Source organism: Oncorhynchus tshawytscha, linkage group LG26 (genome assembly GCF_018296145.1).
Source record: "Oncorhynchus tshawytscha isolate Ot180627B linkage group LG26, Otsh_v2.0, whole genome shotgun sequence".
Classification (NCBI taxonomy): domain Eukaryota; kingdom Metazoa; phylum Chordata; class Actinopteri; order Salmoniformes; family Salmonidae; genus Oncorhynchus; species Oncorhynchus tshawytscha.
In genome coordinates, this window is record NC_056454.1 from 26,392,771 (window position 1) to 26,418,332 (window position 25,562).

General features: G+C 44.1%; 2 protein-coding genes across 8 annotated transcripts in view; both read right to left on the minus strand.

Annotated features, from left to right (window-relative positions):
- The window catches only part of LOC112225440 (MORC family CW-type zinc finger protein 3), a 48,420-nt gene extending 37,336 nt beyond the window's left edge, over window positions 1–11,084 (minus strand). For 4 of the 5 annotated variants that reach the window (XR_002949600.2, XR_002949599.2, XR_006080025.1 and 1 more), the window contains exon 1: window positions 11,004–11,084. Coding sequence is in view for 1 of the 5 variants with exons in the window: in XM_024389416.2 (XP_024245184.1) it covers window positions 11,004–11,036 (33 nt within the window). In the remaining 4 variants the exon portion in view is untranslated. The remainder of the gene's footprint in view (window positions 1–11,003) is intronic. The other variant, XM_024389417.2, reaches the window with a different exon arrangement.
- Window positions 11,085–12,568: 1,484 nt separating this feature from the next.
- The window catches only part of LOC112225441 (protein dopey-2), a 45,039-nt gene continuing 32,045 nt past the window's right edge, over window positions 12,569–25,562 (minus strand). For 2 of the 3 annotated variants that reach the window (XM_024389418.2, XM_024389419.2), the window contains 14 exons: window positions 24,699–24,833; window positions 24,527–24,582; window positions 24,296–24,400; window positions 21,886–21,952; window positions 21,494–21,650; window positions 20,577–20,659; window positions 20,238–20,497; window positions 20,050–20,111; window positions 19,841–19,969; window positions 16,079–16,215; window positions 15,878–15,933; window positions 15,587–15,727; window positions 15,339–15,471; window positions 12,569–14,055 (listed from right to left, as the gene is read on the minus strand). In XM_024389418.2, the coding sequence (XP_024245186.1) occupies window positions 13,804–14,055; window positions 15,339–15,471; window positions 15,587–15,727; window positions 15,878–15,933; window positions 16,079–16,215; window positions 19,841–19,969; window positions 20,050–20,111; window positions 20,238–20,497; window positions 20,577–20,659; window positions 21,494–21,650; window positions 21,886–21,952; window positions 24,296–24,400; window positions 24,527–24,582; window positions 24,699–24,833 (1,773 nt within the window). In that variant the 3' untranslated portion in view covers window positions 12,569–13,803. Of the gene's footprint in view, window positions 14,056–15,338; window positions 15,472–15,586; window positions 15,728–15,877; window positions 15,934–16,078; window positions 16,216–19,840; window positions 19,970–20,049; window positions 20,112–20,237; window positions 20,498–20,576; window positions 20,660–20,889; window positions 21,071–21,493; window positions 21,651–21,885; window positions 21,953–24,295; window positions 24,401–24,526; window positions 24,583–24,698; window positions 24,834–25,562 lie in introns of those variants that run through there. The other variant, XM_042306350.1, reaches the window with a different exon arrangement.

Consider the following 25,562-nt stretch of genomic DNA (forward strand, 5'->3'; position numbering starts at 1 on the left):
TAGCTAAGTAGTGTGTACTAGCTAGCTAAGAAGTGTGTATTAGCTAGCTAAGAAGTGTGTATTAGCTAGCTAAGAAGTGTGTATTAGCTAGCTAAGAAGTGTGTATTAGCTAGCTAAGAAGTGTGTATTAGCTAGCTAAGAAGTGTGTATTAGCTAGCTAAGTAGTGTGTACTAGCTAGCTAAGAAGTGTGTACTAGCTAGCTAAGAAGTGTGTGCTAGCTAAGAAGTGTGTACTAGCTAGCTAAGAATTGTGTACTAGCTAGCTAAGAAGTGTGTACTAGCTAAGAAGTGTGTACTAGCTAAGAAGTGTGTACTAGCTAGCTAAGAAGTGTGTACTAGCTAGCTAAGAAGTGTGTACTAGCTAGCTAAGAAGTGTGTACTAGCTAGCTAAGAAGTGTGTACTAGCTAGCTAAGAAGTGAGTACTAGCTAGCTAAGAAGTGAGTACTAGCTAGCTAAGAAGTGAGTACTAGTGTAACAGTTGTTAAAGTACTATGTGAATTTCACCAGGTTCATATATCAATATGTTGTGTTGATTTGTTATGCATGCCTGCATCCTGGGAGAAGGGGAGTGTGTACTTACGTTTTGCCCTGCGTGCTCGTGCTCAAATCCTTTTTGATGCACTGAGAGAGGTAAGCACGCTTTTTCTGTCTTCAGAAAAGTTGGATTCTTTTAAGTACAAAGTCATACACACGCAGTGTTTTGTTCATGAATAATGATGTATATTTAGAGGTTACTCATAAGTGGATGGTATTGTTAAGATGCACTTGTAATTGTACTTTTTTAGGATGATATCAATATTCTGAATTCAACATGTGGTTAATAGCTAGCTAAGGTATTAGCAGGCTATTGTATGTGTGAACGATAGCTAGCTCCTCAAATGATCCCAGTCCCTCCTATTGTGCATCTGTTGTAGAAAGAGGCGACGATTCTCAGAACATATGTGCTCTACAAATGTTTTATTTCCTTTTGGATGCAGATGCAGGATGCAGAGAGTCAGTTCTGCTTGATTAAAACTACCTGATCTCCAAAGTCCACATTTATAGTCTCAATCAACCACACACAATGCAGAGTTACAGCGGTGCAGTATAGCACCGGCTACATTGGTGCCATGACCCGGATTCATCGTTGATCGACGTCAGCTCAATCACCGCGGTGCTGCTGCTCTAGAGACTAATTATGTAATTGAGGTACTCTTGCCGCCTTGTGGCAAAAATCGGAACTAACTTCTTGTTTATTTTTTTCTGATGTATTGAGAACGCTGTTTATCGTTAACCAACATAGAAGTGTGTTCATCAACAGACATTTTAACGTAACTTTAGTGGCATGGCATCTTATAATGGTGATGAACCCAAATTCACTGCTGGGAGGGGGAGGTTTTTCTCATACTCTGATCAAACCCCTGTAAAGTGTGTAGGTGCAGGAGGTTCCCCCATGTTTTGCTCCACAAAAAAATTGGATGAAAGCCCTTCATCTAGTGTTAATCCAAATGCCCCTGTAGATGGTCTAGCTGAGCTGGTCACTCAGCTAGCCCGGGAAATAGGGAGCTCCATTAGGGAAGAACTACAGAGTGGCAGGTCCAGTACTTATGAGCCACCAGTAAGTACAGAAAAGATAAGTGATCATCATTCAGAGTCAGTAGGATATGTAGATCTCAGTCAAATTAAGTTCATCATGCAATCAGACATAAAGGAACCTCCTACATATAGAGATGGTACAGACAAATGCTCCATTCATGAATGGGAGGATTTGATGAGAATATACTTGAGGAGGAAGGGATGTCCTGTTGGGGAACAATCAGATGAGATGATTAGTCGATTATCTGGCAAAGCAAGAGACATGGTAAAGATAAATTTACGCAATGAGACAACAGTTGATCCTACAGAGAAGCCAGAGATTGTATTTGACATTCTGAAACAGAATTTCAGCGAATTGGCCTATTCATGCATGCCCTTGGCTGATTTTTACAATACTAAACCTGTACCCGGAGAGGCTGTTATGGAGTACTGGGTTCGATTGAACAAGGCCGTAGATGTCGCTGACGAGGGCCTTAAGAGACAAGGTAAGAAGATTGACGGCTCCAACTCTGATGTCGTTAGGATGTTTGTAACATACTGCCCTGACCCTAAACTGGCAGCAGTATTCCAATACAAGTCTGCTGAGAAATGGACTGCGAGTGAAGTACAGGAGAGAATCTATGAACATGAACGCCGCAGGAAGGCCACCATGTGTCAATCTACCGCTGTATCCTCAAAGCAAGTAACAGTACATCCCCAGATAACTCAATGTGAAGGCGGGGTCAATGCTGGTGCGTGCAGTGACACTTCTCTCACATCAAGCGCCAAACAAGATGGGCAGAGTGCAAGTATCGAGAGACTCATTCACCTGCTTGAACATACCTGAGAGAAGAGCATACCACCCATTATGGTTTCATAGACACAGGCCAAGGCACCATCTTTCCCCACCCAGCCCTTCAGGCGTAGGGAATGCAGGGTTTCTGGCTCAACAGATCACTCCACTGTGATGCACTGTAGACATGAGAACCTGTGCCTCCGGTGCTTTTCCCCAGATCATTGGAAGTCAAATTGTCCTAAACCGGGGGAACGCTATGCCAATCCGGGTGGTGAGAGACGCCCACCACAACGGCAGAGAAACTCACCACCACAGCAGCAACCATTAAACTGACACGCCCACAGGTGAAGGGGGGGGGGGAATGTGGGTGTTCAACTGTCTACCCCCAAGAAAGAATTTGATGATCTCGAGAAAACATATGAGATTTTGTGCTCTGATGCGAAAGAAGGAGAGAAAATTGTTATGTTAGGTTCACAAGAACTTGAGGCTTTTTCAGATTTGTTTTACACCTCTGTGTCTGTACATGGGAAAGTGCAGCTTAAGGGCATGCTTGACACTGGGTCTATGGCCTGTATATTGAGTGAACATGCGGAGCAGAGACTTTTGGAAGCAGGTGCCCTTCCTCAGCATTATCAGCCTCCCACAGAGTTAGTATTAGTGGGGTGTGGGGGGAAGAAGACCTCAACAAAGTGTTTCTATGATTTGGAGATGCAAATCTATGGGATTGATGTTAAAGTGCCCACTCATTTTGTTCCTGGACAGCGTGATGATCTCATTCTGGGATCAAATGTCATTAAGCATCTATTGCATGAGATGAAAGGCACTGACGTGAACAACAAGCTTGTGAACAACATGGATGGCCAGACCCACTCACCAGAGGGTGAGCCGTTTCTGCAGATGATGACAAGTGTCACAAGATGGAAGGGACAGCAAGTCGATGGCAAGATTGGGACAGTGAAGCTCACTCAAGCTGTGACTCTTTCGCCCAAGACTGAACACTTAGTTTGGGGTAAACTTCCTAAAAATGTGGCATTGTCTCCAGGCAGCACTGTAATAGTCGAACCTACCAGGTCAAAGGTCATGCCCAGAAACATACTCGTGGGTAGAGTTATTACACCCATGTGGGGAGATGGCTGGGTCCCTTTAAATGTAGTAAACTGTTCTGACAAACATCTCACCCTAAGACGTAACATGAAGTTGGCAGATGTGTCTACATGCTTGGCTGTTGAGGATGCAACAATCTTTCAGGGCCTTCATGAAGTGAGGAAAACCCCAATGGAACAGAAGCAGGATGACAATGGCTGCCACAATCTGAAACAAAGACTGTCTGATCTAGGATTAGTAGACATTGACATTGATGGATGCCAGGTAGCTGACCAGTGGAAGGAAAAGCTTGTGAATACCATCACAAAATATGAAGACATCTTCTCAAGACATAATCTGGACTGCGTAGAAGCCAGGTGTTATGTTCACCGTATCCACCTGGTTGATGACAGACCCTTCCGGCTACCATACAGAAGAGTTCCGCCTGCTCATTACCTGAAGCTGAGGAAGGTATTGACAGATATGGAAGAAGTAGGTCTTCCTACGCAAGTCAGTTAGTGAGTATGCCTCCCCTTTAGTCATGGTATGGAAGAAAGATGGGAGTCTGAGGTTATGCACTGACTTCAGGTGGATGAATGCACGAACGGTGAAGAACGCTCATCCCCTTCCTCATCAAGCAGATTGCCTCGCAGCCCTTGGTGGCAGTGCATTTTTCAGCACCATGAACTTGACCTCAGGATTTTATAACATTCCAGTTCACGAAGAGGACAAGAAGTACACAGCCTTTACCACACCGATGGGACTTTATGAGTACAATCGCATGCCACAAGGTCTGTGTAACAGCCCGGCCTCTTTCATGAGAATGATGTTGAGTATATTTGGGAACCTAAACTTCTCAAATCTCCTTTGTTACCTAGATGACTTGTTGGTCTTTGCACCCACCGAGGAACAGGCTCTACAGCGACTTGAAGTTGTGTTTAGCCGTCTAAGAGCCAACAATCTCAAGCTAGCACCCAAAAAATGACACTTTCTACGAAGAACAGTGAAATTCCTCGGACATATCATTAAAGAGGACGGTGTGTCAGTGGATCCTGAGAAGGTGGAGGCCATTGCCAAGATGAGCCAAGCTCAGCTGATGGAGGCAGATGGATGCACTCCCTCTGCTCGGAGGCTGAAATCCTTCTTGGGTATGGTATTATATTACCAGCACTTCATTCCTTCATCTGCTATAGCCAGACCTTTGTTTGCACTCACTGGGGGTCAAAAGAGAAGAGGAAGAGATGGGAAGAAGGGCAACAGTGGGATTTTCCGGAAACTGACGCTATCGGATTGGACTGAGGAGTGTGTCGTTGCATTCCAGAAGCTGAAGGATCCTCTTTTGAATTGTGTCGTGCTAGCTCACCCTGATTTCGAGAGGCCGTTCATTCTCTTCACTGACGCTTCCTTGGATGGTCTTGGGGCTGTGCTTTGCCAAGTACCTGAAGGTGAAGATAAGGCAAGGCCCATAGCATTTGCGAGCAAGACCCTGAGTAAGTCGCAGAGAAGGTATCCGGCACACAGACTTGAATTTCTAGCACTGAAATGGAGTGTGTGTAAGAAATTCAGTCACTGGCTTAAGGGGCACGAGTTCACTGTCTGGACAGATAGTAACCCGTTAACGTACATCATGACAAAACCCAAGCTGGACGCTTGCGAGCAAAGATGGGTTGCCAAGCTGGCACCGTACAACTTTGATTTGAAGCGTATCCCAGGCAGCAAGAATACAGTAGCATATGCACTGAGCCGCGACCCCTTTGCAGTGACTTTCGCGCAGAGACTGATGGGGGAGTCCTACCTAGCACTTCTGTCTGAGGCTGTTGGGACGCTGAATGATGATGTCCAAGATGCCTTCCGTTGGGCTTCTTATCCCCAGGAGATAACCTCTTTGACCACTGCTGAAGTGAAGGCCATATGTCAGCTCCATATTGACTGGGAATGTTCAACAGAGATGCAAGCAATCCAGCTTGGTTCCAACACCCAACGGCTGCTTTCTCCTGTTATTGACACTTTGCCTGAACTCTCGCACGAGGAACTTCGAGATCTCCAGCTGCAAGACTCTGTGACTTCCAAGGTCATCCCTTTCGTCTTCAATAAGAAACGGCCCACCAGACGAGATCGATACAATGTTTCTTCTAAAGTGTTGTTGCTGATGAAACATTGGGATCGCTTGATCCTAAGAGAGGTAGTTCTGTATCGTGTCATTAAGGAGAGTCACACAAACCGGAGAAAGTTCCAGTATGTCTTGCCAGAGGTGTTGAGACTCAAAGCGATGACTGGCATTCACGACCTTGCAGGACATCAAGGCCAAGCTAGAACTCTAGCTCTGGCCAGACAGAGATTTTTCTGGCTTGCAATGGAGAGAGACATCAAGGAGTATGTGCGCTGCTGCCAGAGATGCATTCTAGCAAAGACTCCAGAGCCAGCGGCTAGAGCCCCGTTAGAGAGCATCAAAACTTGCTCTCCCATGGAGTTGGTGTGTTTGGATTTTTGGACAGCGGAAGACAGTAAGAAGAACTCAGTTGATGTTCTGGTGGTGACTGACCACTTCACTAAACTTGCCCATGCATGGCCATGCAGAAACCAGACAGCCAAGCAAGTAGCTCGTAAACTGTGGGTCTTCTGTGTCTATGGCTTTGCATCAAGGATCCATACTGATCAAGGCGCAAATTTTGAGAGTGAGCTAATAGCAGAACTGCTTAAGCTCTCCGTTGTCCAAAAGTCAAGAACCACAGCATATCACCCAATGGGGAATGGAGAAACTGAACTCTTCAACAGGACTTTAGGTAGCATGCTCAGGAGTCTGACCTTGAAAACCAAAGAACATTGGCCTGAACAAATCCAGTCATTAACATTTGGCTACAATGCCACTGTTCACGAGACTACGGGCTAGGCTCCATTCTTTCTCATGTTTGGTAGAGTCCCTCGGCTACCAGTGGATGTCATGTTCCGCAATGTTTTGGACGACTCCAGTGTTGTGGATTGCAACAAGTATGTCGAGACTCTGATCACTGGGCTGAAGGAAGCTATGAGTGTTGCCCAAAGGCACACTGACAAGCAACAGAGACGACAAGGTCGGGAGTATGACAAGCGGGTTAAAGGCATCGGTTTATCCATGGGGGATTGTGTCCTCATCGCCAACAAGGGTGAAAGGGGCCGCCGCAAGTTGGCTGACAAGTGGAACCCCGAGATTTTCACAGTGACTTCAGTCAATCCACAAACTCACACGTACATAATCCAAGACCGTTACGGCAGAGAGAAAGTGGTTCACAGGAATCTACTGCTGCAGGTGAATTTCCTGCCATCTGAAATTGATGATTCAGTGCACTTCAATGACAGTGATGCTGCAGGGCCTTCAATCAATGTAGATGCAGGAGAGGTCACCCACTCCGGCGATGGACTGGACAGGGAATACATGGAGGTCTCTGGGGAGGAAAGTGCATCCTGGCTGGCGGAGGATTCAAGCGATTACGCCGAGCTCTGGACATCGGATGGAAAGTCAAAGCCAGAAGAACCTTGTTTGCTTGAGGAAAATGACCGGGGAAGCACCTCTGAGATTCTGGAGCTGATTCCTTCAAACCCACCTCTGATCAATGATCTAAGGGCAGAGCCACCGTTAGTTACCATGGCCCCTAGCCCAGTGGCAGGTCGCACAAGGGCGGGGAGGGTAGTTAAACCAGTAAAGAGACTAATAGAGTCAATCCACCAGAAGGTGTAAGTTTAACAAAGTACAGAGAGATGATTTAGTACAGGATTCTTTTTTTAAGGCTAAGAATGTAGATATAGTGTAAGAGGCACTATGCATCTAGGGGCAGTTGAAGGCCTGACCAACTTTCACTTGCCCTGAACCCTATGGGTAGCTTTGATCTGAATTCAGAATTAAGCCTTGAGCTTGGTAGGTTATTTTGTTGTTTTACAAGGTTGGTGAAATTCAGGAGGGGTGAATGTAACAGTTGTTAAAGTACTATGTGAATTTCACCAGGTTCATATATCAATATGTTGTGTTGATTTGTTATGCATGCCTGCATCCTGGGAGAAGGGGAGTGTGTACTTACGTTTTGCCCTGCGTGCTCGTGCTCAAATCATTTTGATGCACTGAGAGAGGTAGGCACGCTTTTTCTGTCTTCAGAAAAGTTGGATTCTTTTAAGTACAAAGTCATACACACAGTGTTTTGTTCATGAATAATGATGTATTATTTAGAGGTTACTCATAAGTGGATGGTATTGTTAAGATGCACTTGTAATTGAACTTTTTTAGGATGATATCAATATTCTGAATTCAACATGTGGTTAATAGCTAGCTAAGGTATTAGCAGGCTATTGTATGTGTGAACGATGGCTAGCTCCTCGAATGATCCCAGTCCCTCCTATTGTGCATCTGTTGTAGAAAGAGGCAACGATTCTCAGAACACATGTGCTCTACAAATGTTTTATTTCCTTTTGGATGCAGGTATTGTTATATAAATAATTCTAATATCGAGCACTACTAGCAGACCAACACTCTGGTTAAACCGGATGCCCTCAGATAACTCTGGGCCCAGTGTCCTCAGTCAAGTTTAGATCCTACGTGCAATAACATGATTATCCGAAGGACACACAGCTGCCATCACGCAAATATACTCCCCTGTAAAACTACAAAGAGCAGCCTGCAACACTAACGAGCTTAGAAGTGCCAAGCTATCTCACTGACATTGAACCCTACATGCACTCCTGCATAAACAGGAAACACCTGAGCCTAAAGCAGACATTACCAATATCCACGGTTCCTTGACACACATACATCTCATGAAGCACTGTACACTCACACTCTACCCCCTACTGGTCGGGTGCCAAGAGCAAAGGACTTTGCTGTGCACCAATGGGGCCCGCTCTGGCTAGAGCAAGGCCCGCCTCCAACTCTTCAGGACCAGTCAGAAGACCAACACGACGAGACTCCACCTACATTATTCTGTGTATACATTCTGCTGTAAACTCTGGCTGAGCTGCCTAATTTTTCTGACTCCTCACAGGGTCATATTGCTTAGGGCCGTGCACGGTGCAGAACAAAGATATCTCTGATCTTAAAATAAACTGCCTTTTTGCTACACCTGATTCCACTCTGTCCAGCGTCGTTGTTTTGCATTTCCTCTCCAGTATGAAACACCAACAGTATGTGGTTTTATCTATGTAAAATATGTTAAGTATAATAAGGAGAGAGTGTATTAATTTTTGTATTCGAAAATAATTTTTGATGCACTGAGAGAGAAAGAGGTGACGATTCTCAGAACATATGTGCTCTACAAATGTTTTATTTCCTTTTGGATGCAGGATGCAGAGAGTCAGTTCTGCTTGATTAAAACTACCTGATCTCCAAAGTCCACGTTTATAGTCTCAATCAACCACACACAACGCAGAGTTACAGCGGTGCAGTATAGCACCGGCTACACTAGCTAGCTAAGAAGTGTGCACTAGCTAGCTGCACAATCAACAGTGGTTAGAATAACGCCCTGGACCAGAGCTTGTACGCCGACTGGTAGCACACTGATGCCTTGGAACAAAGCTACCGACTAAAGCAAAACACTCAACCAACAAATATCTACAGGTTGCGTGTGCACATACCATTTGAGAAGCAAAAATACCATCTGAGAAGCACCTGCATGCACTTTGAAGTTCGCAGACCAAGCAGCGTCAGCATGCATAATCTGTAGCTGGATGCTTTGCCAATCTGGAGGTTTGTCACTATCTGGGCAAGCAGAAAATCTGTAAATACGCCTATATCTACAATTTGTCTCTTCAAATACGATTTTAAACCTAACATCAACCGCAATACTAACCTTTACCTTGAATTAAGACCAAAAAGGAACATTTTGTATTCATCAATTTTGACTTTGCCTCTGGACTGTCTAGTAGTGGGAACAAATCTGGCGCTTTGATTTGGAGAAGTGAGTGTTGGAGCTAGAAACACACGCATTTCGCTACACACGCAATAACATCTGCTAACCATGTGTATGTGACCAATAACATTTGATTTGATTATTCTATATTACGCTCATTTCCCTATAGTAGTCAGAACGTGTTACTACATTACACAGATGAACGTTTTCACCACACACAAATGAAAGGAAAAACACATCCCATTTACCTCAGATTGGTGATCTAATCCAACTTTAATACAACAGGTGTAGACCTTACCGCGAAATGCTTACTTACAAGCCCGTAACCAACAGTGCAGTTCAAAAAGAGTTAAGAAAATATTTATCAAATAAAGTTTAATAAAAAAAATGTTTTAACACAAAATAACAATAACGAGGTTATATACAGGGGGCTATGTTGTTAGTATTACTGTTTATAGTCATCACGATCTCACAAAATCGATTGCTTAAAATATATCAATATCTTTGGTTTAGTACCACTGTTTTTGTCAGAATACGCTTTCAAGACAACTGGGAACTCGGGGAAAAAAACGAGGTCGAATCATGATGTCAGTGATCTTCAGGTCGGAAAGAAGGAGTTCCAGAAAGAGGCCCGTATTCCCGACTTGGAATTCCGAGTTTTCGGTTTTTACGATTTTCCCAGTCGGAGCTCGTTTTTTCCCGACTTCCCAGTTGTCTTGAACGCACTGAATTCGGAAGTCGGGAATGTTCCAGTTCAGAGTTCCAAGTTGTTTTGAATGCGGCATTGGAAATGGAGCTGTCATTTTCAGACCACCGTGGCTAGAAAAACAAAATCGGGCGATCCTCCCTTAATGTGATGCGAGGACTTTTAAGTCATGGACTTAAGGGTTTATCATTGAAATGAATGCCAATCCCTATCACTATCTAGAAACCATTATTTGTTTAAATTATCCAGTAAAAACGTGTTGTTTCCTTGCCATCTATCGAAATAACGTTCTCACAGAAATATAAGTTGATACATGGCTACGACAGGTTGTCATATCTTGACAGACAGAAGTAGTAGCCTATACCAAAGTGCTTTGAGTTTGTCTTTTAGATGTGTGCAAACCGTACATGTCCCAGCGGTTATTGTCCCAGTACTATTGACTTAAACAATATCGACGTGACTGGTATATTTGCGCGCGTGATTTATTACAGTAGAACAAGCGACCAATTCCCGTCTTGAGTGACCGCTCCGTAAATATTGCTGCGTGTGCAGGTTAGAAGGTAGGCTACGACTTTGCCAAATACAAATAATCTAAACACAAGTGTGATACGTGTGTGTGTGTAGGCAGTAACTTTTACGTATTCGTCTTCAAAATATCACAATTTATTTCAACATATTGATTATTCATTTGGATATTTAATAAAACCGGCGCTTGGACAGTGGGCCATAAATAAAAAAGCAACAGTATAAAAAAGCAACAGTATAATTGTATATATGTTTTAGGAATATAAACGGTACTTTACATACTTTTTCAACAGGATTCTACTTTATCAGGTAAAAACTACTGATCGAGACCAAAAACGTGCTATGATTTCGATGATTAGTTTAATCACTATAATCAGAAGCAACTGCACATAATTTACTTCTACATAGCACAATGTCAACAGGTTGTGGCTAGATACTGTAAAAGTAAAATATCATGTTAACGCCTACCTTACTTATAGGGACTCCTCTCTGCGACGCCATCTTCTCTGAAATGTAGAAGGGAAAACATGCACAAGTCTAGCGCGAGGGAACCACCCAGCTGGGCCAAGTGGGTGTGTTGAATAATAATGCTGCGTTCATAACCAAGTGGTGAGGTGGTAATTACAAGTTAAATGTATACATGAACAAGTCTAGAGCGAGGGCACCATCCAGCTGGGCCGAGCGGGTGTTTTGAATAATAATGCTGCATTCATAGCCAAGTGGGAAGGTGATAATTACCAGTTAAATGTATTCACTTCCTTTGAACACGTTGAAAAATGCTGATTCACACAAGCTCAACCATAAACTAAAAGTACAGATATCATGATTGTAAACAACATAGTGTTACAAAAACATTAATATTGCTTTTTATAAACAATGTTTTGTATTTAACTGACTAAAATGCTATTATCTAGGTAATTTCTTTAGTAGATGTCAGAGGTCAGCGTGTGGGACAAGTCAGGGGTGCTTTTAGTTCGATGGAACAATTGCTACGTTGCGGAACAGTTTGTACTGAACTACACGTTTCCCCAAAATGTTCTGGAACAGACTTTGAGGTACGTTTGCTCCATTTGGTGGGTGTAACTGAACACTCCTTGGAGTGTTGAATAACTTAATTTATCTGTTTATTCATGAACCAATTGATATTAATTTAAAAGAGAGATGCTGGTATTGACCCGGAACACAAACACCTGCCTCCCTAGATTATTTTATTTTTTCCCACCTTTATTTAACCAGGTAGGCTAGAGAACAAGTTCTCAATTGCAGCTGTGACCTGGCCAAGATAAAGTAAAGCAGTTCGACACGTACAACAACACAGTTACACATGGAATAAACAAACAGTCAATAATACAGTAGAAAATGTCTATATACAGTGTGTGCAAATGAGGTAGGATGAGGGAAGTAATAAATAGGCCATGGTGGCGAAGTAATTACAATATAGCAATTAAACACTGGAACGTTAGATGTGTAGAAGATGAATGTGCAAGTAGAGATACTGGGGTGCAAAGGAGCAAGATAAATAAATAAATAAATACAGTATGGGGATGGAGTAGTTGGATGGGCTATGTACAGGTCCAGTGATCTGTGAGCTGCTCTGATTGCTGGTGCTTAAAGCTATTTAGGGAGATATGAGTCTCCAGCTTCAGTGATTTTTGCAGTTCGTTCCAGTCATTGGCAGCAGAGAACTGGAAGGAAAGCCGGCCAAAGGAATCATTGGCTTTGATAAAGTTATAAAACCTGCATACATTATGCTATTGGGATCCTGAGTGGCGCATCAGTCTAAGGCATTGCATCGTAGTGCTAGAGGCATCACTACAGACCTGGGTTCGATCCTGGGCTGTATCACAACCGGCCGTGATCGGGAATCCCATAGGTCGGCGCACAATTGGCCTAGAGTCATCCGGGTTAGGGGATACAGGTTAGTTGAGGTAGTTTGTACGTAGGGGTAAAGTGACTATACATAGATAATAAACAGTGAGTAGCAGCAGTATAAAATCAAAGGGGGGTAGGGTGTCAATGTAAATAGTCTGGTGGACATTTTTAAATGTTTTTATTTGCAGACCATGATATATTAATTTGGATATTAACAAGTAATCATTTTCAGGAGGTCAAACATTTACATAGTTTAGTTAAGCATTCACATTTGAAGAATAAAATTGCATTGAGTGGTAATGGTGTATTCATGACAAGTGGTAAACTGAACCTCTGAGTCAATTTACATTTGTTTGCATAGAGCTTCCTATTGGTTGATTCTAGAAACTTGGGCCTCATCATTCTACAACTAGTTTCCAAGTCAAATTTCAGAGATTCTGAGTTGCTTTGAAAGCACCATATGTCCAAACATTCCACAAAACACCTAAAAATAGAGACTCCCCATGAACAGATACCACACGTTATTTAACTTATTAGATATCTAGAGGTATTACTGTGCACACAAATCACATTCAAGAATTTACCCACAAATAAAACTGTGACATGATTGATGACAAGCAGAGCTTTTTAAACATAAAAAAATCAACCATCCTCTATTAAAAGCCTTAGAGGTCCCATAGTCACTGACCAGCAGGTATACTCATCTACTCTTGTCTCATTGGAATATATTACAACATATGCTAATAGTAGGGAGCAGGTTTATGGAGAGCGTTGTAGAGCAATTAGTAGTCAGTACTGCTGTCCCACTCTTTGGTTACAGTGGTGCTTCTTTTATGACCAGTGTCACCTCGAAAAGCTAGCTAGTATCAGTACTACTCTTATTTTAAGTCAGCACATTCAGACTTGTACTCAGAGAGAGCCTAATTTTCTAAATGTATTTCACCTTTATTTTACTAGGCAAATCAGTTAAGAACACATTCTTATTTTCAATGACGGCCTAGGAACAGTGGGTTAACTGCCTTGTTTAGTGGCAGAGCGACAGATTTTTACCTCGTCAGCTCGGTGATTCGATCTTGCAACCTTTCGGTTACACGTCCAACGCTCTAACCACTAGGCTACCTGCCGCCCCAACTGCCATTCCAGTTTGTGTCAGTTAATTCTAGATTATTTTAGAGTATCTCAAATGTAGAATATCCTATATAGACATGTTAAATCTCAACCAGGTAAGGTAAACAATTCAAAATTCAAAAGAACATCCCAAAAGATGACCATTTAGCTGGCATATGCCTACAATACAACATCGCTTTCAGTGGTTGTGCCCATTCTACACATTCCATTTCTATGGTTCTAGTTCTCATTTCCTCTACGTTCTAAGATCTAGATCCTTGGTGGAGTTCTAACTCTCCATGGAGTCTAGGAACTCTTCCTCAGTGATGTGCTCCAGTCTCTTCAGGACTTGGTCAGCGCTGGCTGCAGGGTAGTCTGTCACAGGGTAATCTGGAGGGCTGCTGGGTGATGTGCCCTGGAAGGAACAGCAGAGTGTATGGAGGAAGGGAGCAAGCTGGGTGATGGAGGTGAGAAAGCGACAGGTGAGGAGGGGGAACTCCAGACGCTCCGTAGAGGACTCCTCGCTCAGCCCGTTCAGCATCTGGAATGAAAAGACGTGCTCATCAGAAAGGGACGATGGGACTGCATGATTGAGTCAGCTCGTTATCACAGTGTATATAAGGACGTGATATTTTGCTCGATAACAGTGTGTGTGCTCAAATCCAATTTTAATTGTCACATGCGCCGAATACAATGGGTGTAGACTTATCCATGAAATGCTTGCTTACAAACCCTTCAACGATGCATAGTTAAGAAATAATAATAAATAATAAAATAGTAACACAGGAATGGAGGTATATCCAGTGAGTACCAGAACCAGATCAAAGTGCAGAGGTGAGAGGTGACCAAAAGTATGTTGACACCTGCTCGTTGCTTCCAGGCACAGTTTGGAAGTCGGTAGTGAGTGCTGCAACTGAGGAAAAAAACATAGCACCCGGCAGTCCCATTCTGTGAGCTTGTGTGGCCTAACACTTTGCAGCTGAGCTGTTGTTGCTCCTAGACATTTCCACTTCACATTAACAGCAATTAAGAGTTGACTGGGGCAGCTCTAACAGGGCAGAAATTTGACAAACTGACTTGTTGGAAAGGTGGCATCCTATGACAGTGCCACGTTGAAAGGCACTGAACTCTTCAGTAAGGCCATTCTACTGCTAATGTTTGTCTATGGAGAATGTATGGCTGTGTGCTTGACTTTATACACCTGTCAGCAACCGGTGTGGCTGAAATAGCCAAATCCACAAATTTGAAGGGGTGTCCACATACTTTTGTATATATAGTGTTTTTGAGGTAGATACTGTATGTATGTGAAGGCAGGGTAAAGTTACTAGGCATCAGGATAGATAATAAGAGTCAAATAAAGAATAGAGTAGCAGCAGCATATGATGAGTGTAAAAGTGTGTGTGTGCGTTTGTGTTGTTATGCGTGTGTGTATGTGTGTTTGCGTTGTCGATATGCATGTGTGTGTGAGTTTTGTGTGAGAGTGTCTGTGTGTGTGGACATGTTTAACTATACTTGTGGGGATCAGAAGTCCCCACAAGAATAGTAAATTAACAAACATTTCACCAACTGGGGACATTTTGTTGGTCCCCACAAGGTCAAATGCTATTTCTAGGGGGTTAAGGATAGAATTAGGTTTAGGGTTAGGAGCTAGGGTTCGTTTTAGGGTTAGGAACTAGGGTTAGGGTTATGTTTTCAGGTTAAGGTAAGAGCAATGGTTAGGGAAAATATGATTTTGAATTGTACTGAATTGTGTGTCCCCACAAGGTTAGTCGTACAAGAATGTGTGTGTGAGTGTGCATAGTGCAAGATAGGGTGTTCCCTTACTCCGTAGCGTTGGTGTAGTGCCTCTAGTACTTTGACAATATGGGGTTTGCACTCCTGCTCTCCCTCCAGTAGACTATTCTCCGGGCCACTGTAGCAGCTCATATCCACTTCTGGAACAAAGGCCCAGCGATACCTAGACACACACACACACACACACACACGAGCAGAGAGAATGGAATGCAATTGTAATCATTCTAAGCACACCCTACATACATGCTAAGCAGATACTAAGCCGGTGAGGCTCTTACATCTGAAAGAGGGGCATCTTCTCTGTGGGGAAGGCCAGGGCGGTGTCCAGGAACTTGCAGGCAGACAGGTACATGTCCAACTCTGGCTGGGGGAAAGCCAATGGCCCATTCCCAATGGCCCCACGTACAACTTTAGTCAACCTGACAGAGAAAGACAGAGTAGAAGGAGAACAGAGAAAAAGCAAGAGACAACACAATAAGTCTGAATGAAACATAGTCAACATGATACACTGCCTGATACATTGACGTTATATATGTAGATAAAATAATGGATGGGGTAGACTGACTCACTTTGACACCTCTTTTTCTGCCAACAAGGCTTTTTCCAGCCGAACAAATATTCGGATCTGACAAACGGAGAGAAGAGACACACCATTAGAAGACAGGACTGGACAAACACTAACAAACACTTGCCAATATGCATGTAGGTGTACATGTCAGGAAATCAACAGTGACCGGAAGTGATGTCATCAATGTGGGGTTGTTCCTCACCAGTTCTGTGACCATGATTGGCCAGAGGGAGGTGAGGTGCTGGGGGGAGATCCGCAGCACAAGAACACGGAATGTCAGAAACATCTGAGCAGAGAGGGAGGGCGTCTGACCCATACGCAGAGCCTCTGTCAGCCGCTCTGAGTGAGGATGGGAGGAGAGATCATCATTACATTTAGGGATGGGTACGGTTATTTGAATATTCATATCTGAACAAACATAGGTATTCGATTACTTGAGTAAGAGAGTATTCATTTTTTAAATAGGCTTTTTTTTTAAAGGCCTTGTCTGAAATTTAAATAAAATCAGTGGAAGCTACCCAGAGGAGGAAGGGGAGATCCATAAAACATAAAAATAAATTGAACGTTAAAAAAGTTATCCTTTTTGATAAAACTATTCACACCACCAAATAATTGATTAAAATACAAATTTTTGCAATTAAGGTCTAAAGTAGTCTCAACATCACTCTGTAGGGTAGCACCATGGTGTAACCGGAAGACAGCTAGCTTCCGTCCTCCTCTGGGTACATTGACTTCAATACAAAACCCAAGAGGCTCATGGTTCTCACCCCCTTCCATAGACTTACACAGTAATTATGACAACTTCCAGAGAATGTTCTCCAATCTATCAGAGCTCTTGTAGCATGAACTGACATGTTGTCCACCCAATCAAAGGATCAGAGAATAAATCTAGTACTGAAAGCATTAGGTACAGAGCTAGCACTGCAGAGCATAAAATATGGTGAGTAGCTGACTCAGAGAGAGAAAGAAAATAGTTGAACAGTGTTCCAAAATGAAGGAGAAGCCATAGAGAGATCGAGAGAGATTTCATAAGAGCAGCAGCATTTAAGAGCAGCAGTAAATAACAAGAGTGGGGCTATATAAAGGGGGTATCGGTACAGAGATAATGTCAATGTACGGGTGCACCTGTGTCGAGGTAATTATGTACTTGTGGGTAATAACAGAGAGTAGCAGCAGCGTTCCGGGGGGGCATTTGCTTAGCTGTTCAGGAGTCTTATGGCTTGGGGGTAGAAGCTATTTAGGAGCCTATTGGACCTAGACTTGGTGCTCCGGTACCGCTTGCTGTGCGGTAGCAGAGAGAACAGTCTATGACTAGCGTGGCTGGAGTCTCTGATATTTTAGGGCCTTCCTCCGACACCGCCTGGTGTAGAGGTTCTGGATGGCAGAAAGCTTGGCCCTGGTGATGTACTGGGCCGTATGCACTACCCTCTGTAGTGCCTTGCGTTTGGATGCCGAGCAATTGCCATACCAGGAAGTGATGCAACCCGTCAGGATGCTCTCGATGGTGCAGCTGTAAAACCTTTTGAGGATCTGAGGACCCATGCACATCTTTTCAGTCTCCTGAGGGTGATTGTCTTGGTGTGCTTGGTCCATGTTAGTTTGTTGGTGATGTGGACGCCAAAGAACTTGAAGCTCTCAACCTGCTCCACTACAGCCCGTCGATGAGAATGGGGGCGTGCTCAGTCCTCCTTTTCCTGTAGTCCACAATCATCTCCTTTGTCTTGATCACGTTGAGGGAGAGGTTGTTGTCCTTGCACCACACGGTCAGGTCTCTGACCTCCTTCCCATAGTCTCATCGTTGTTGGTGATCAGGCCTGACCGTGCCTGACCGTGCAGTCAAGAGTGAACAGGGAGTACAGGAGGGGGCTGAGCACGCACCCCTGAGGGGCCCCCGTGTTGAGGATCAGAGTGGTGTGTTGTTACCTACCCTTACCACCTGGGGGCGGCCAGTCAGGAAGTCCAGGATCCAGTTTCAGAGGGAGGTGCTTAGTCCCATGGTCCTTAGCATAGTGATGAGCTTTGAGGGCACTATGGTGTTGAATTTTGAGTTGTAGTCAATGAATAGCATTCTCACATACAGTTGAAGTCGGAAGTTTACATACACTTATGTTGGAGTCATTAAAATTAATTTTTCAACCACTCCACAAATTTCTTGTTAACAAACTGTAGTTTTGGCAAATCAGTTAGGACATCTACTTTGTGCATGACACAAGTAATTCTTCCAACAATTATTTACAGACAGATTATTTCACTAATAATTCACTGCATCACAATTCCCGTGGGTCAGAAGCTTATATACACTAAATTGACAAGAGTATTAGTGAGGACTGGCACTGATGTTGGACGATTAGGCCAGGCTCGCAGTCGGAGTTCCAATTCATCCCAAAGGTGTTCGATGGGGTGGAGGTCAGGGCTCTGTGCAGGCCAGTCAAGTTCTTCTACATCGATCTTGACAAACCATTTCTGTATGGACCGCTCTTTGTGCATGAGGGCATTGTCAGGCTGAAACAGGAAAGGCCCTTCCCCAAACTGTTGCCACAAAGTTGGAAGCACAGAATCGTCTAGAATGTCATTGTATGCTATAGCGTTAAGCTTTCCCTTCACTGGAACTAAGGGGCCTAGCCTGAACCATGAAAAACAGCCCCAGACCATTATTCCTCCTCCACCAAACTTTACAGTTGGCACTATGCATTGGGGCAGGTAGCGTTCTCCTGGCATCCTCCAAACACAGATTTGTCCGTTGGACTGCCAGATGGTGAAGCGTGATTCATCACTCCAGAGAACACGTTTCCACTGCTCCAGAATCCAATGGCGACAAGCTTTACACCACTTCAGCCGATGCTTGGCATTGCGCATGGTGATCTTAGGCTTGTGTGCAGCTGCTCGGACATGGAAACCCATTTAATGAAGCTCCCGATGAACAGTTATTGTGCTAATGTTGCTTCCAGAGGCAGTTTGGAACTCTGTAGTGAATGTTAAAACCGAGGACAGACCATTTTTACATGTGACGCGCTTCAGCGGTCCCGTTTTGTGAGCTTGTGTGGCCTACCACTTCGCAGCTGAGCCGATGTTGCTCCAAGATGTTTCCACTTCACAATAACAGCACTTATTGTTGACCGGGACAGCTCTAGCAAGGGCAGAAATTTGATAAACTGATTTCTTGGAAAGGTTGCATCCTATGACGATGCCACGTTGAAAGTCACTGAGCTCTTCAGTAAGAACATTCTACTGCCAATGTTTGTCTATGGAGATTGCATCGCTGTGTGTTGATTTTATACACTTGTCAGCAACGGGTGTGGCTGAAATAGCCGAATCCATTAATTTGAAGCGGTGTCCACATACTTTTGAGTGTATATATAGTGTAGCTGGCTAATGTAGCTAGCTTCTTTACAACTATTTGATGTAGTCAAGACAGGCACTACCAGCTGGTATGATAGGTAATCTATGGCAGCAACAAGTTTGTCAAACTAGTGTAACTCGGTTTGGAACACACCCGCTGAAATCTGTCCAAAATAAGCCCAATGCGTTTCTATGGGCTTATTTTGGACCTAAGCTTGGTCGCCCACCTTCGTCATTATATACAGATCTCTGCTGTCACACACACTGGCCCCTGCTCCTCTCTCGCCCTACCCTTCTGCTGAAACAAGCAGAGCACAGCAAACCGGCTCTATCGAGTTGCACGAGCAAGTCTTAATTTATTTATTTTTGCCAAGTTAACAAAATTGTACATGTATTTGGACTGTCCGGAAATCTGAAAAAATAAAGATATTAGAATACTGAAATAATTTAAAATGCCCATCCCTAATCATATTGACCTTATAACATTTCACACACACACACACACACACACACACACACACACACACACACTCTCTACAAACTCAGACACACAGCAGCAATGTTCATGCAAAGCATTCAGTCACACACACAAAGAAATGCATAAATACACAAAAAGCACACCCACCTTGGATGAGGGGCAGGTAGAGGTGGTACTGGTCTAACTCTCCACTGAACATAGCAAAGGCCTGACGCTTCAGTAACATGGGCTTCTGCTCTACACTGGGAAACAGCTTCAGAGAACTGCTCTGCATGCCTGCAATACACACACAGAGTTAACACGCACGTGCGTACAAACACACAAACACACACACAGGGTTGGGTGGCTCTACTTACTCATGAGGTCTTTGAACATGGTCTTCTCATGGGTCAGCAGGTGGTCGATGATAGACCTCCAGCTATAGAAAACAGGTCAGGAGGTCAAACAATCAATTTCTTTTGACATTTTATCTGATGATAATAATGTCAATATTTACATGTAATGTACATGTAATGTACACACGCACACACAAATCCAATCTTACTGGGGGGTGCAGGAGACGTCCATGGTGAAGAAGAGGGGGTCCATGTAGAGTTCGAAGGCCTCTTTCCTCCAGGCCCTCTTGGTGTAGGCGTACCCACTCAGATTGCTCAGAAGCTGGGCACCTGCACCAAAACTGGGCATGTTGTAGGCACTGTGGTTCTTCAGGTAGGGGAAGACGTAGTACATGAGGCGAGAGATGAGAGGGACGGCTTTCTCCTTCTCATCACTGCGATACACCATGTCCAGGAGAGGGGCTAGAACCTGCAGAGGAGGAGGGTCTGTCATATACAGAAACACATACATAGGCGTGAAAACCATAGTTGCACACAAACATACTTACCTCTGCCAATAGCACTAGGGCTTGCACACTGTACACAGAAGGGGCTGAGGAAGAGACCATGGTGCTGGCCTGAGCCTCAGAGTCTGGAGAAGAGAAGACAATTGAGGAGAAAGGGAAAGAAGGAGATGGGGACAGAAGTGATGTTACTCATAAATATTTATGACTTTCTTCTTTAGTGCGTGCCCTGAGGACAGACCCAAGGCTTAACCTTCTCAGGGTATCAGGAAGGAACTCTATCTCATACTTTAGACCACATCCTGAGTCTACCCATGAAGTACTGATGCCAGTGAAGCTGCAGTGCTCTTACGTCACTGGAGGAACTAGGCTGGTTGCCATGGTAACAGCAGAGGAGAGAAGTACTCCCAATGCACTTTTGGAAGAAGTGTCCTTCTTCCTCCCTCGATCACTACACTGGGGGACTAAGAGGGGAAGTGCTGTATTTCCATGGTTACAGTATGGGTCTGTGGACTCTCTCAGTCCACTCTAATGTAGACCTGAAGAGAGATGACGACAGAATAAAGGTTAAAAGGTTCAATTAAAAAATAAAAAAAAATGAGAAGAGAGGAAAGGAAAGGTTGGTTGAGGTGGGCCCTTTCTCAGCTAATGTGGAACGTGCATAAGCGGGTCAGGGTTTGGTTGCCACGGTTACAGAGGAGTGTCATGCCCTGAGGGTTTAGGATGTGAGCATCTCTGAGCTAGTTTGAAGCCTAATCTTCTGCTTCAATCGAAGGTCAATTGAATGTCCGCACCTTCTTGGAAAAGTGTGGCCATATAGAGACAGGAGTGGACATTTGATATTGCATCATTTCGTTAGAGCGGACCTATCAGACCCCCAAGGTGTAAACTAGACTTGAGTCTGTACTTGATAGAAACCAGGGATGTCTACAGGTGAGTGGATGTGTGGTATCCATGGTTACCATAGAGGTCCAGGTCCAGCTCGTCGGATGGCTCCTCTGTCTCAGGACACACCTGAGGCTGGTTCTTGACCTCCAGGTTACGGCTGAGCCAGCTGGTCTGCTCCAGAGACGACCCCGCCACGCCGCCCACAGCCTCTAGGATCTTCTGGGTCACCTCCTACATGGCATCACCATCATTACCACCATCATCATGCATCTCACACTGTACCCTTTCAATCTCACACTGAAGCCTAATTTACACCTTTCACTTCAATCAAATGTCCGCTCCCTTTCGCACAGGTGTGCAAAGTGGGGTTTCTGAATCCGTGAGGAGAGACCTAGCGGATGATGCGGAAAAGAAAGGTGAAAATTAGGCTGAAGCCAGGATGGTGATACTGTGACCCATGTCTTACCTGCATATCCCTAGTGTACTTCTTATTGTCTAGGTTGGGGAGCCGGTTTACAAAGTCATTGAGGATCCTGTGGTAGGAGAGAATTAAAATAACAGTACAATTATAGATTGGTAGACCAGAGTGCAATAATATCTTATTGATTATGATACAGTATCAAACCAAAGCACATCTGAGAGATGTGTGACGTTCTACTTATGTTTGGTAAAAACATATAGGAGAAACTTTGTTTCCAACAGGGAGTGTTATGCTAGGAACAATATCTATAGTAATAAATCAGTATGACCAGAGATGAATGACTGATAACCAGTGGTGTAAAGTACTTCTGTAAAAATAATTTGAAGTACTACTTAAGTAGTTTGTATGGGTATCTGTACTATACTATTTACTTTTAGTTCACTACATTCCTAAAGAAAATAATGTACTTTTTACACCATACATTTTCCCTGACACTCAAAAGTATTCGTTACATTTTGAATGCTTAGCAGGGCAGGAAAATTGTCAAATTCCCGCATGTACGAAAATAATATCGCTGGTCATCCCTACTGCCTCTGATCTGGCGGACTCACTAAACACACATACTTAGTTTGTAAATAATGTCTGAGTGTTTGAGTGTGCCCCTGGCTATCTGTAAAAAAATATCTTTAAAAAAATAGTGCCATCTGGTTTGCTTAATATAAGAAATTTGAAATTATTTATACTTTAACTTAAGTATATTAGTATATTAAGTATATTTTAGCAACTACTTTTCCATTTGATACTGAAGTATAAACTCAGCAAAAAAAGAAACGTCCTCTCACTCTCAACTGCGTTTATTTTCAGAAAACTTAACATGTGTAAATATTTGTATAAACATAACAAGATTCAACAACTGAGACATAAACTGAACAAGTTCCACAGACATGTGACTAACAGAAATGGAATAATGTGGCCCTGAACAAAGGGGGGGGGGGTCAAAATCATAATTAACAGTCAGTGTCTGGTGTGGCCACCAGCTGCAGTGCACCTCCTTCTCATGGACTGCACCAGATTTGCCAGTTCATGCTGTGATATTATACCCCACTCGTCCACCAAGGCTCCTGCATGTTCCCGGACATTTCTGGGGCAATGGCCCTAGCCCTCACCCTCCGATCCAACAGGTCCCAGATGTGCTCAGTGGGATTGAGATCTGGGCTCTTCGCTGGCCATGGCAGAACACTGGAGGAAATCACGCACAGAACAAGCAGTATGGCTGGTGGCATTGTCATGCTGGAGGGTCATGTCAGGATGAGCCTGCAAGAAGGGTACCACATGAGGGAGGACGATGTCTTCCCTGTAATGCACAGCGTTGAGATTGCCTGCAATGACAACAAGCTCAGTCCGATGATGCTGTGACACACCGCCCCAGACCATGATGGACCCTCCACCTCCAAATCGATCCCGCTCCAGAGTACAGGCCTCGGTGTAACACTCATTCCTTTGACGATAAACGAGAATCCGACCATCACCCCATGTGAGACAAAACTGCAACTCGTCAGTGAAGAGCACTTTTTGCCAGTCCTGTCCGGTCCAGCGATGGTGGGTTTGTGCCCATAGGCGACATTGTTGCCGGTGATGTCTGGTGAGAAACCCTACTTACAACAGGCCTACAAGCCCTCAGTCCAGCCTCTCTCAGCCTATTGAGGACAGTCTGAGCACTGATGGAGAGATGGTGCGTTCCAGTTGTAACTCGGGCAGTTGTTGTTGCAATCCTGTACCTGTCCCGCAGGTGTGATATTTGGATGTATCGATCCTGTGCAGTGGTTGTTACACATGGTCTGCCACTGCGAGGACAAGGAGCTGTCCGTCCTGTCTTAGGCATCTCACAGTATGGACATTGCAATTTATTGCCCTGGCCACATCTGCAGTCCTCATGCCTCCTTGCAGCATGCCTAAGGCACGTTCACGCAGATGAGCAGGGACCCAGGGCATCTTTCTTTTGGTGTTTTTCAGAGTCAGTAGAAAGGCCTCTTTAGTGTCCAAAGTCTTCATAACTGTGACCTTAATTGCCTACCGTCTGTAAGCTGTTAGTGTCTTAACGACCGTTGCACAGGTGCATGTTCATTAATTGTTTATGGTTCATTGAAAAGCATGGGAAACAGTGTTTAAACCCTTTACAATGAATATCTGTGAAGTTACTTGGATTTTTATGAATTATCTTTGAAAGACAGGGTCCTAAAAAAAGGGACATTTTTTTTTTTGCTGAATTTATTTAACCAAATACTTTTACTCAAGTAATATTTTACTGAGTGACTTTCACTTTTACTTGAAGGTATCTTTACTTTTACTCAAGTATGACAGTTGGGTACTTTTACAACCACTGCTGATAACGGTTTATGGACATTGGACAACAAATAACAGTACGTGTCAGACAGACAGGAAGTTGCTGACTCACCCCAGCAGCAGGAAGTGTCCGGGCGGGGCCAGGTTGAGCTGCACAGACTCTCTGAGAAGAGTGAGGAGGGGCGCCATGTTCTCCTGGAGCGCCTGTGCCGGAATACTACCACACACAGGGAGAGGAGGAAGGTGAAACACTTTTAAATGCTATCACATATAGGCAAGAACTAAAGTGTATTACTAACTACATGACACTGTGAATCTCTGTGTTGTTGTTGTAGTTTGTTACCTCTGAATGTAGGCATAGCTGAACTGTAGCATGGGGATGTCTACCAGGGTGGACTTCTGCCACACAGAGGAAGGAAACAAAAGGGACTTGCATCAACTATGACCTTCACATTACCACCGTGTCATTTATCTCTGGGTTAAACAGTCAAATGTTTAGTAGTATGTGTGTGTACCTGGTCTCGTTTGATCTGGTGGGGTTTTTTCACCACCTCTTTGACCATTTGCAGGATATGTTCTGTACTGAGAGTGCCCAGGGACTTCACCAGATCCACGATGGTCAGACGAGACTCACTGGCCACAGGTAAGATCTAGATTGAGATAGAGGGGGGGAGAAAGAGAGAGGGAGAGAGAGAGGAATGACTTTGTGTGTCACCTTCTTGTTGTCATGTAAACAGGGGTGTGTGATGGAAGGTACACTATATATACAAAAATATGTGGACACCCCTTCAAATTAGTGGATTCTGAAATTTCAAATCAAGCACACAGCCATGCAAACTCCAAATAGAAACATTGACAGTAGAATGGCCTTACTGAAAAGCTCAGTGAATTTCAATGTAACGCCGTCAAAGGATGCAACCTTTCCAACAAGTCAGTTCGTTCAATTTCTGCTCTACTAGAGCTGACCTGGTCAACTGTAAGTATTGTTATTGTGAAGTGGAAATGCCTTTGAGCAACAACGGCTCTGCTGAGAAGTCCACTCAAGCTCACAGAACGGGACCGCCGAGTGCTGAAGCGGGTAAAAATGGTCTGTCGTCAGTTGCAACACTCACTACCAAGTTCCAAACTGCCACTGGAAGTAACGTCAGCACAAGAACTGTTCGGTGGGAGCTTAATTAAATGGGTTTCCATGGCCGAGCAGCCGCACACAAGCCTAAGATCATCATGTGCAATGCCAAGAGTCAGCTTGCCGCCAGTGGACTCTGGAGCAGGGGAAAAGCACTCTCTGAGTGATGAATCACGCTTCACCATGTGGCAAACGGAAGAATGTGGGTTTGGCAGATCCAGGGGAACTCTACCTTCCTGAATGCATTGTGCCA